Source organism: Nerophis ophidion, linkage group LG08 (assembly GCF_033978795.1).
Source record: "Nerophis ophidion isolate RoL-2023_Sa linkage group LG08, RoL_Noph_v1.0, whole genome shotgun sequence".
NCBI lineage: Eukaryota > Metazoa > Chordata > Actinopteri > Syngnathiformes > Syngnathidae > Nerophis > Nerophis ophidion.
In genome coordinates, this window is record NC_084618.1 from 76,366,386 (window position 1) to 76,378,559 (window position 12,174).

General features: G+C 40.4%; 1 protein-coding gene across 5 annotated transcripts in view; it reads right to left on the reverse strand.

Moving 5' to 3' along the window:
* LOC133558396 (calcium-activated potassium channel subunit alpha-1a-like) overlaps positions 1-12,174 on the reverse strand; it is a 236,139-nt gene that overhangs the window by 72,418 nt on the left and 151,547 nt on the right. For all 5 annotated transcript variants that reach the window (XM_061909755.1, XM_061909756.1, XM_061909759.1 and 2 more), the window contains one exon: positions 2,147-2,179. In XM_061909755.1, the coding sequence (XP_061765739.1) occupies positions 2,147-2,179 (33 nt within the window). The remainder of the gene's footprint in view (positions 1-2,146; positions 2,180-12,174) is intronic.

Here is a 12,174-nt window from a genome sequence, read left to right on the forward strand (position 1 = left end):
CTGGAGGCGTGTCTTAATGAAATTAAACAATGGATGTCCGCTAACTTTTTGCAACTTAATGCCAAAAAAACGGAAATGCTGATTATCGGTCCTGCTAGACACCGAACTCTATTTAATAATACAACTCTAACATTTGACAACCAAACAATTGAACAAGGCGACACGGTAAAGAATCTGGGTATTATCTTCGACCCAACTCTCTCCTTTGAGGCACACATTAAAAGCGTTACTAAAACGGCCTTCTTTCATCTCCGTAATATCGCTAAAATTCGCTCCATTCTGTCCACTAAAGACGCTGAGATCATTATCCATGCGTTTGTTACGTCTCGCCTCGACTACTGTAACGTATTATTTTCGGGTCTCCCCATGTCTAGCATTAAAAGATTACAGTTGGTACAAAATGTGGCTGCTAGACTTTTGACAAGAACAAGAAAGTTTGATCACATTACACCTGTACTGTATATACCTTTATATACATATATACATACATATATACCTGTACTGGCTCACCTGCACTGGCTTCCTGTGCACTTAAGATGTGACTTTAAGGTTTTACTACTTACGTATAAAATACTACACGGTCTAGCTCCATCCTATCTTGCCGATTGTATTGTACCATATGTCCCGGCAAGAAATCTGCGTTCAAAGGACTCCGGCTTATTAGTGATTCCCAAAGCCCAAAAAAAGTCTGCGGGCTATAGAGCTTTTTCATTTCGGGCTCCAGTACTCTGGAATGCCCTCCCGGTAACAGTTCGAGATGCCACCTCAGTAGAAGCATTTAAGTCTCACCTTAAAACTCATTTGTATACTCTAGCCTTTAAATAGACTCCCTTTTTAGACCAGTTGATCTGCTGTTTCTTTTCTTTTTCTTCTATGTCCCACTCTCCCCTGTGGAGGGGGTCCGGTCCGATCCGGTGGCCATGTACTGCTTGCCTGTGTATCGGCTGGGGACATCTCTGCGCTGCTGATCCGCCTCCGCTTGGGATGGTTTCCTGCTGGCTCCGCTGTGAACGGGACTCTCGCTGCTGTGTTGGATTCGCTTTGGACTGGACTCTCGCGACTGTGTTGGATCCATTATGGATTGATCTTTCACAGTATCATGTTAGACCCGCTCGACATCCATTGCTTTCCTCCTCTCCAAGGTTCTCATAGTCATCATTGTCACCGACGTCCCACTGGGTGTGAGTTTTCCTTGCCCTTATGTGGGCCTACCGAGGATGTCGTGGTGGTTTGTGCAGCCCTTTGAGACACTAGTGATTTAGGGCTATATAAGTAAACATTGATTGATTGATTGATTGAAAACTTTATAGTGACATGCAAAATGGAGTTTCAAATAATACCAATAATTTAAAAATAGCAATGGCATATCAAATCAAATTTAAATAGAAATTGAATGCTTCTTTTCTATTTGCAGCCTTCTCAGGTAAATATCAAAATAAACTTTTCCCACAGGCTAATAATACATTTTTATATTGTAGCGTCCAGGAAGAGGTAGTGCTGCAAGGGGTTCTGTGTATTTGTTCTGTTGTGTTTATGTTGGGTTACAGTGAGAATGTTCTCCTGAAATTTGCTTGTCATTCTCATTTAGTGTTGGTTCACATTGTGGCGCATATCTGTAAGAGTCTTAAAGTTGTTTATACGGCCACCCTCAGTGTGACCTGTATGGCTGTTGACCAAGCTTGCATTGCGTTGGCGTGTGTGTGTGTAAAAGACACATCTATCATGTGACTAGGCCGGCACGCTGTTTCTACGTGAGAAAAGCGGACGTGACGAAAGGTTTTAGAGGACGCTTGAGGCAGTGCCTGTAAGGCACGCCCCCAATATTGTTGTCCAGGTGGGAATCGGGAGAAATTTGGGAGAATGGTTGCCCCCTGTGATTTTCGTGTGGGGCCCTGAAATTTGGGAGTCTCCTTGGAAAATCGGGAGGGGGTTGGGGGGGAGTTTAGCAAGTATGAGTATTAGCGGTGAATGCAGTGTTACAGCGACACCGCTGCTGTATAATACCGGCAAGCCAGCTCTAATGTTAATTTGATATTGCCTCAAGGGCCTAATGAAAATACACGGCGGGCTAAATTTGGCCCGCAAGCCAGAATTTGAAAGCCATGAACTAGACGGTGGAGGGATGAACAAGAAAAAGCACACTTACTTGATTTGATGTAGCCATTGTAGGTGTTTTTTGCTGGGAAAAGCAAAGAAAAGAGACACGTTAATGTGGAGACAACAAAAAAGGCAACAGGGGCAGTTAAACAGGGTAAAGCTATAATAAAATGTCATTTATAATGTTAAAGGCCTACTGAAATGAGATTTTCTTATTTAAACGGGGATAGCAGGTCCATTCTATGTGTCATACTAACATTTTTTGGCTTATTTTACAATTGTATATATTCAAGAAACAACATAACTTGGTACCTGTCACACGCTAACTTTTTTTTTTTTTTTTTGCTTATTTTACAACCATATATATTCCAGAGTCATACAACTTTGTTCTTGACACAGGCTAACTTTTTTTTGTGCTTATTTTACAACTGTATATATTCCAGAGTCATAACTTGGTACTCGACACATTGTAACTATTTGTTTTGCTTATTTTACAACCGTATATATTCCAGAGTCATACACTTTGTTCTTGACACAGGCTAACTTTTTTTTTAGCTTATTTTACAACTGTATATATTCCAGAATCATATAACTTGGTACTTGACACATGCTTACATTTTTTTTGCTTATTTTACAATTGTATATATTCCAGAGTCATAGCATTTTTTTTTGCTTATTTTACAACCGTATATATTCCAGAGTCATACACTTTGTTCTTGACACAGGCTAACTTTTTTTTTAGCTTATTTTACAACCATATATATTCCAGAATCATATAACTTGGTACTTGACATATGCTCACATTTTTTTTGCTTATTTTACAACTGTATATATTCCAGACTCATACAACTTTGTTTTTGACACAGGCTAACTTTTTTCTTTGCTTATTTTACAATTATATATATTCCAGAGTCATAACTTGGTACTTGACACATTGTAACTTTTTTTGTGCTTATTTTACAACCGTATATATTCCAGAATCAACATAACTTGGTACCTAACACATGCTAACTTTTTTTTTTATGCTTATTTTACAACCGTATATATTCCAGAGTCATACAACTTTGTTCTTGACACATGCTAACTTTTTTTTTATGCTTATTTTACAACCATATATATTCCAGAATCAACATAACTTAGTTCTTGACACATGCTTAAATTTTTTTTGCTTATTTTACAATTGTATATATTCCAGAGTCATAACTTGGTACTCGACACATTGTAACTATTTGTTTTGCTTATTTTACAACCATATATATTCCAGAATCATATAACTTGGTACTTGACACATGCTCACATTTTTTGTGCTTATTTTACAACCGTATATATTCCAGAATCAACATAACTTGGTACCTGACACATGCTAACTTTTTTTTTTTTTTTTTGCTTATTTTACAACCGTATATATTCCAGAGTCATACAACTTTGTTCTTGACACAGGCTAACTTTTTTTTTTGCTTATTTTACAACTGTATGTATTCCAGAATCAACATAACTTGGTACTTGACACATGCTTACATTTTTTTTGCTTATTTTACAATTGTATATATTCCAGAGTCATAACATTTTTTTTTTTGCTTATTTTACAACCATATATATTCCAGAATCATATAACTTGGTACTTGACACATGCTCACATTTTTTTTGCTTATTTTACAACTGTATATATTCCAGAGTCAACATAACTTGGTACCTGACACATGCTTACATTTTTTTTTTTTTTTGCTTATTTTACAACTGTATATATTCCAGAATCAACATAACTTGGTACCTGACACATGCTAACTTTTTTTTTTTTTTTTTGCTTATTTTACAACCGTATATATTCCAGAGTCATACAACTTTGTTCTTGACACAGGCTAACTTTTTTTTTTGCTTATTTTACAACTGTATGTATTCCAGAATCAACATAACTTGGTACTTGACACATGCTTACATTTTTTTTGCTTATTTTACAATTGTATATATTCCAGAGTCATAACATTTTTTTTTTTGCTTATTTTACAACCATATATATTCCAGAATCATATAACTTGGTACTTGACACATGCTCACATTTTTTTTGCTTATTTTACAACTGTATATATTCCAGAATCAACATAACTTGGTACCTGACACATGCTTACATTTTTTTTTTTTTTTTGCTTATTTTACAACTGTATATATTCCAGAGTCATACAACTTTGTTTTTGACACAGGCTAACTTTTTTCTTTGCTTATTTTACAACTGTATATATTCCAGAATCAACATAACATGGGGCTTGTATAGCTCGGTTGGTAGAGCGGCCGTGCCAGCAACTTGAGGGTTGCAGGTTCGATCCCCGCTTCCGCCATCCTAGTCACTGCCGTTGTGTCCTTGGGCAAGACACTTTACCCACCTGCTCCCAGTGCCACCCACACTGGTTTAAATGTAACAATTAAATATTGGGTTTCACTATGTAAAGCGCTTTGAGTCACTAGAGAAAAAGCGCTATATAAATATAATTCACTTCACTTCACATAACTTGGTACTTGACACATGCTAACTTTTTTTTTTTTTTACCTTATTTTACAATTGTATATATTCCAGAGTCATAACTTGGTACTTGACACATTGTAACTTTTTTGTTGTTGCTTATTTTACAACCGTATACATTCCGGAATCAACATAATTTGGTACTTGACACATGACAAATTTAATTAAAAAAAAAAATTATTTTACAACCGTTTATATTCCAGAGTCACAACATTGTACTTGACACATGCAAACTTTTTTTTTGTCCTTATTATACAACCGTATATATTCCAGAGTCGTATAACTTGGTAGTGAAGTGAATTATATTTATATAGCGCTTTTCTCTAGTGACTCAAAGCGCTTTGCATAGTGAAACCCAATATCTAAGTTCCATTTAAACCAGTGTGGGTGGCACTGGGAGCAGGTGGGTAAAGTGTCTTGCCCAAGGACACAACGGCAGGGACTAGGATGGTGGAAGCGGGGATCGAACCTGGAACCCTCAAGTTGCTGGCACGGCTGCTCTACCAACCGAGCTATACAAGCCCAGAGTCATTACATTTGGTATTTAAGCAAATTTTGACACTTTTCTTTTGCCAATTTTGCAGCCGTTCACCTGAAAGTTATCTAACTTGCTAACTTTTAATTAATTCTGCAACCGTATACCCCAGAGTCGTATAACTTTGTACTTAGCATGCTATCAGTTAGCATATGTAAACAGTTAGCATGTGTCAATTAGTCAATAACTCACGGCATGACTCTGAGGCGCACACATCTAATGTTAATGGGGGCGGCATAGCTCGGTTGGTAGAGTGGCCGTGCCAGCAACTTGAGGGTTGCAGGTTCGATTCCCGCTTGTGCCATCCTAGTCACTGCCGTTGTGTCCTTGGGCAAGACACTTTACCCACCTACTCCCAGTGCCACCTGCGCTGGTTTAAATGGAACTTAGATATTGGGTGTCACTATGTAAAGCACTTTGAGTCACTAGAGAAAAGCGCTATATAAATATAATTCACTTCACACTTCACTACCAAGTTATACGACTCTGGAATATATACGGTTGTATAATAAGAACAAAAAAAAGTTTGCATTGCACAAATAATAAATGTAGATTTTTTTTTGTAAAATATGTTTTTAAAAGTCTTTTAAAAGCTGTAAGTTGATATTTATCTCGGTTGGTAGAGTGGCCGTGCCAGCAACTTGAGGGTTGCAGGTTCGATTCCCGCTTGTGCCATCCTAGTCACTGCCGTTGTGTCCTTGGGCAAGACACTTTACCCACCTGCTCCCAGTGACACCCACTCTGGTATAAATTTAACTTGGATGTTGGGTTTCACTATGTAAAGCGCTTTGAGTCACTTGAGAAAAGCGCTATATAAATATAATTCACTTCACTAATGCATACACATCAAAATTTGCTAAAAAAAAAAAAAAAATTACATGAAGTATAAAGTCATAAATAACTGGCAACAATAATTAATTTTACTCTTTGTACAGCATAATTTTTGACAAATTTTAAATGTTAGACTGATGGCAGTTAGACATGATGAACATTGTTTTATGTCTGTTATATAGCCCTGATTTCACATTTCAAAACCATTCCCCTTAAGTTTTGAAGTGGATAATTGGCAAAAACTTTACTTTCAACCATATATAGTACTTTATTTTGTCCAAAATGACTAATATTGAGTCATTTAACGATAGATCGCTAGCAGTACAGTAGCATATTGGTTAGCTGGAAAATAAATAATATAAATCATTTAAAAGCTATTTGGCCTTAAAGGCCTACTGAAAGCCACTACTAGCGACCACGCAGTCTGATAGTTTATATATCAATGATGAAATATTAACATTGCAACACATGCCAATACGGCCTTTTTAGTTTACTAAATTACAATTTTAAATTTCCCGCGAGGTATGCTGTTGAAAACGTCGCGGAATGATGACGCTTATGTTGACGCGTGCTTGTGACGTTATTGGTTGGAGCGAACATGTTCTCCCAGCATCACACACGGCTAAAAGTAGTCTCTTTTCAGCGCATAATTACACAGTATTTTGGACATTTGTGTTGCTGAATCTTTTGCAATTTGTTCAATTAATAATGGAGACGTCAAAGAAGAATGCTGTTGGTGGAAAGCGGTGGATTGCAGCTGCCTTTAGCAACTGAAACACAGCCGGTGTTTCTTTGTTTGTTGAGAAGCTTTAACACAGAGCGGTCAAGCGAACATGTTTCTTTACGTCGACAAGCAAGTTTTTGGATGGGAAAATTGTGATATTAATTCTTCTCTTACCGGAGACTTCATTGGATTATGCGACCTCCTCCTGCAGCTCAAAAAGGCAGCTGTGATTTGGGCTCCTCTGCCTCTCTCAGAGACACTGGCGTTCACCGCAGCCGTCCGACTTTCAGGTATGACTTTATAATCTCGCTAAAACACTATTACCACAACAAGCAGATAAGGGATTTACCAGAATTATCCTAGTAAATGTGTCTAATTACACCTGAAACGCTCCCACTGCCGCCGCCTGGAGCCGTCGCCTTTTCTTTTTTTTCTTTTCTTAGTGCTTCACTCTAACTTTCCTCATCCACGAATCTTACAACCTCGCTTAATTAATGGGGAAATGGTCGCTTTCTCAGTCCGAATAGCTCTTGCTGTTGGTGGAAAGCGGTGGATTGCAGCTGTCTTTAGCAACTGAAACACAGCCGGTGTTTCTTTGTTTGTTGAGAAGCTTTAACACAGAGCGGTCAAGTGAACATGTTTCTTTACGTCGACAAGCAAGTTTTTGGATGGGAAAATTGTGATATTAAGTCGGCTCTTACCGGAGACTTCATTGGATTATGCGACCTCCTCCTGCAGCTCAAAAAGGCAGCTGTGATTTGGGCTCCTCTGCCTCTCTCAGAGACACTGGCGTTCACCGCAGCCATCCGACTTTCAGGTATGACTTTATAATCTCGCTAAAACACTATTACCACAACAAGCAGATAAGGGATTTACCAGAATTATCCTAGTAAATGTGTCTAATTACACCTGAAACGCTCCCACTGCCGCCGCCTGGAGTTGTCGCCTTTTCTTTTTTTTCTTTTCTTAGTGCTTCACTCTAACTTTCCTCATCCACGAATCTTACAACCTCGCTTAATTAATGGGGAAATGGTCGCTTTCTCAGTCCGAATAGCTCTTGCTGCTGGTGGCTATGATTATAAACAATGTGAGGATGTGAGCAGCCCTACAACCAGTGACGTCATGCGCACATCGTCTGCTACTCCAGGTAAAGGCAAGGCTTTTTTTATTACCGACCAAAAGTGGCAAACTTTATCGTGGATGTTCTCTACTAAGTCCTTTCAGTAAAAATATGGCAGTGTCACGCCAAATTTCTGCCCCCTACAAAAACCTTCCCCCAGGAAGACATTTGGCGTTAATGCTTGAAGGACCCCAATGAGGGTGGAAGGACCTTAAAGCAGCCCACACAGCTGCCTGTTTTAAAAGCATTATACTTGGCTTTATTGTCATTGGTGAAAAATAACGGTGAGGAAAAAATATTAGCATTCCAGCATGTTAACCTTTCAATCTATTTTTGCTTCGCTAATTTTGCAGCTGTAACCCTTAAGAGTCATATACTTGGTATTGTTCTGCTCTCATTGGGGTCCTTCAGGCATTGGAGGAGCTTCCGGGGGGAAAGGTTTTTGTAGGGGGAAGAAATTTGGCGAAATGATCAAGTATGACACATAGAATTCAACCCTTCTTCGATTACGCTTGCACCTCCTGGTACCCCAGCACCTCCAAAACCCTCAAATCTAGACTCCAAACATCCCAGAATAAGCTAATCCGGTTACTTTTAGACCTCCACCCCAGATCACACCTCAATCCAACCCACTTCTCCAAAGTGGGCTGGCTCAGGGTGGAGGACAGAGTGAAACAACTTGCACTGAGCCTAGTCTATAAAATCCGCTACACCTCCTTGATACCCAAGTACATGTCAAACTACTTCCTTAACGTAAATGACCGCCATAACCACAACACCAGGGGGAGCTCCACAAACCACGTTAAACCCAGATTTCGATCTAACAAAGGTCTTAACTCATTCTCTTTCTATGCCACATCAATGTGGAATGCACTCCCAACAGGTATAAAAGTAAGTGCATCTCTATATTCCTTCAAAACCGCTCTAAAACAACACCTCCAGGCAACTTCAACACTTTACTAATACCCTCCTCCATTCACATCTCATCTCCCCGGATTATAAACAACTCAAATGTACTTCTAATGTATATACTTGTTCTTATGCTATGTGAACTCACTATGTTCTCTGCTGGCTGTACATATCCTACTAAATAAGACCTACACTGTTTCAATGTCCACATTTCTCTGTTGATGCAATTGTTGATGACTGAAGTACTGATATCAACCAAAGCTCCTCATCCCACCCCCCGGATTGTAAATAATGTAAATAATTCAATGTACATACTATGATGATTAACTTGTGTGATGACTGTATTATGTTGATAGTATATATTTGTACCATGAATTGATTAACGTGGACCCCGACTTAAACAAGTTGAAAAACTTATTCGGGTGTTACCATTTAGTGGTCAATTGTACGGAATATGTACTGTACTGTGCAATCTACTAATAAAAGTATCAATCAATCAATCAAACCTGCTATCCCCGTTTAAATAAGAAAATCTCATTTCAGTAGGCCTTTAAGTCATGAAACAAACTGGATAAATCGGATAACTGCTACGGGAATCACTGAACTATTGAATTAATGAGACTAATGCAGCGAAAGCTAACAGTTAGCATGCTAACATGCTAGCTTCATTATTTATATTTTTAATAGATCATTATCCATGCGTTTGTTACGTCTCGTCTCGATTACTGTAACGTATTATTTTCGGGTCTCCCCATGTCTAGCATTAAAAGATTACAGTTTGTACAAAATGCGGCTGCTAGACTTTTGACAAGAACAAGAAAGTTTGATCACATTACGCCTATACTGTATATACCTTTATATACATATATACATACATATATACCTGTACTGGCTCACCTGCACTGGCTTCCTGTGCACTTAAGATGTGACTTTAAGGTTTTACTACTTACGTATAAAATACTACACGGTCTAGCTCCATCCTATCTTGCCGATTGTATTGTACCATATGTCCCGGCAAGAAATCTGCGTTCAAAAGACTCCGGCTTATTAGTGATTCCTAGAGCTCAAAAAAAGTCTGCGGGCTATAGAGCGTTTTCATTTCGGGCTCCAGTACTCTGGAATGCCCTCCCGGTAACAGTTCGAGATGCTACCTCAGTAGAAGCATTTAAGTCTCATCTTAAAACTCATCTGTATACTCTAGCCTTTAAATAGACCTCCTTTTTAGACCAGTTGATCTGCCGCTTCTTTTCTTTCTCCTATGTCCCCCCCTCCCTTGTGGAGGGGGTCCGGTCCGATGACCATGGATGAAGTACTGACTGTCCAGAGTCGAGACCCAGGATGGACCGCTCGTCGGGACCCAGGATGGACCGCTCGCCTGTATCGGTTGGGGACATCTCTACGCTGCTGATCCACTTGAGATGGTTTCCTGTGGACGGGACTCTCGCTGCTGTCTTGGAGCCACTATGGATTGAACTTTCACAGTATCATGTTAGACCCGCTCGACATCCATTGCTTTCGGTCCCCTAGAGGGGGGGGGGTTGCCCACATCTGAGGTCCTCTCCAAGGTTTCTCATAGTCAGCATTGTCACTGGCGTCCCACTGGATGTGAATTCTCCCTGCCCACTGGGTGTGAGTTTTCCTTGCCCTTTTGTGGGTTCTTCCGAGGATGTTGTAGTCGTAATGATTTGTGCAGTCCTTTGAGACATTTGTGATTTGGGGCTATATAAATAAACATTGATTGATTGATAATAGACTTTTTTTTATTTTATCAAATAAATAAAAGAAATGATACTTTTCCACCATTTGAAACGTATTTAGAAAAATGTAGAGCTAGCATGCTAGCCTGCCATACACAGTAGATTAGCATTATTTTCTTATGCCATCAAAAGCACATTTACAGTAAGTAGCTTCCTGTTTCTTCCTCCAAAATCTTTTTTTTGCATGCGTCACCTTTAGGAGCTGTGAGTGCGAGCTATGCTCATTATTAGTCCTACCTCCACCCCCCACCTCGCTTACACTAAAGGTCAGGCACGTTGCTGGAGGCGGCCCACTGACAGCAGTGTTCAAACAGCGACCGCGCCGGTCCTGGCATCTGTCGCCTGCAATCGCCGGGCGCCAGCAGACTCACACGACTTAACAGGCTAGCATCTGTCCCGCCAACCAAAGAGGAGGAGGGAGGGGCGCACTGGCTGCCTGGTGGTTAGGAACTGTCAGCCCGAGTTTCATGACAACCGGTAGCGCTCCAAAAAATGAAAATGCAAACATAATTTCCACGTCAGGCCGCATAAGGGCCTCGCTCCCCGCACCTCCCGCCTCCTGTCGACAGCTGCTATAAGCCACGCTGCGGCTTTAAGCTCGCGAACGCCCTGAGAAGCGGCGCGCACGCCATCATCGGGCTTTTTGCTAAAAACGGATGACAGTCGACGAGGTTTTGCCGCAAATTGTCCGTGCATGCAGACACATTGTTGATGCCCTGTGCATACACATCAGCTGAACGGGGGACACGCCTTCTGGCGGTTGAGAACTCGCTTTCCTTCACTGCGTATCACAATAGTCGTATCATTCCCGAATACAACCGACACATTCACCTCAAATAATAAGACAATACAACACAACCGAGTTGTTTTCAGCACGCCATGGACATGGACACACAAGTATGGCGTTCAGCATTTAAGAATTAAACCTATTTTATATGCAGATTAGTCTTTTTTTGTAGTTTTTGGAAAAAGGGATAATATACAAACCCCAAAACCAGAGGAGTTGGCACGTTGTGTAAATGGTAAATAAAAACAGGATACAATGATTCGCAAATCCTTCTCAACTTATATTCAATTGAATAGACTGCCAAGACAAGATACTGAAATCTGCGTTCAAAAGACTCCGGCTTATTAGTGATTCCTAGAGCTCAAAAAAAGTCTGCGGGCTATAGAGCGTTTTCCGTTCGGGCTCCAGTACTCTGGAATGCCCTCCCGGTAACAGTTCGAGATGCTACCTCAGTAGAAGCATTTAAGTCTCACCTTAAAACTCATCTGTATACTCTAGCCTTTAAATAGACCTCCTTTTTAGACCAGTTGATCTGCCGCTTCTTTTCTTTCTCCTATGTCCCCCCCTCCCTTGTGGATGGGGTCCGGTCCGATGACCATGGATGAAGTACTGGCTGTCCAGAGTCGAGACCCAGGATGGACCGCTCGCCTGTATCAGTTGGGGATATCTCTACGCTGCTGATCCGCTTGAGATGGTTTCCTGTGGACGGGACTCTCGCTGCTGTGTTGGAGCCACTATGGATTGAACTTTCACAGTATCATGTTAGACCCGCTCGACATCCATTGCTTTCGGTCCCCTAGAGGGGGGGGGTTGCCCACATCTGAGGTCCTCTCCAAGGTTTCTCATAGTCAGCATTGTCACTGGCGTCCCACTGGATGTGAATTCTCCCTGCCCACTGG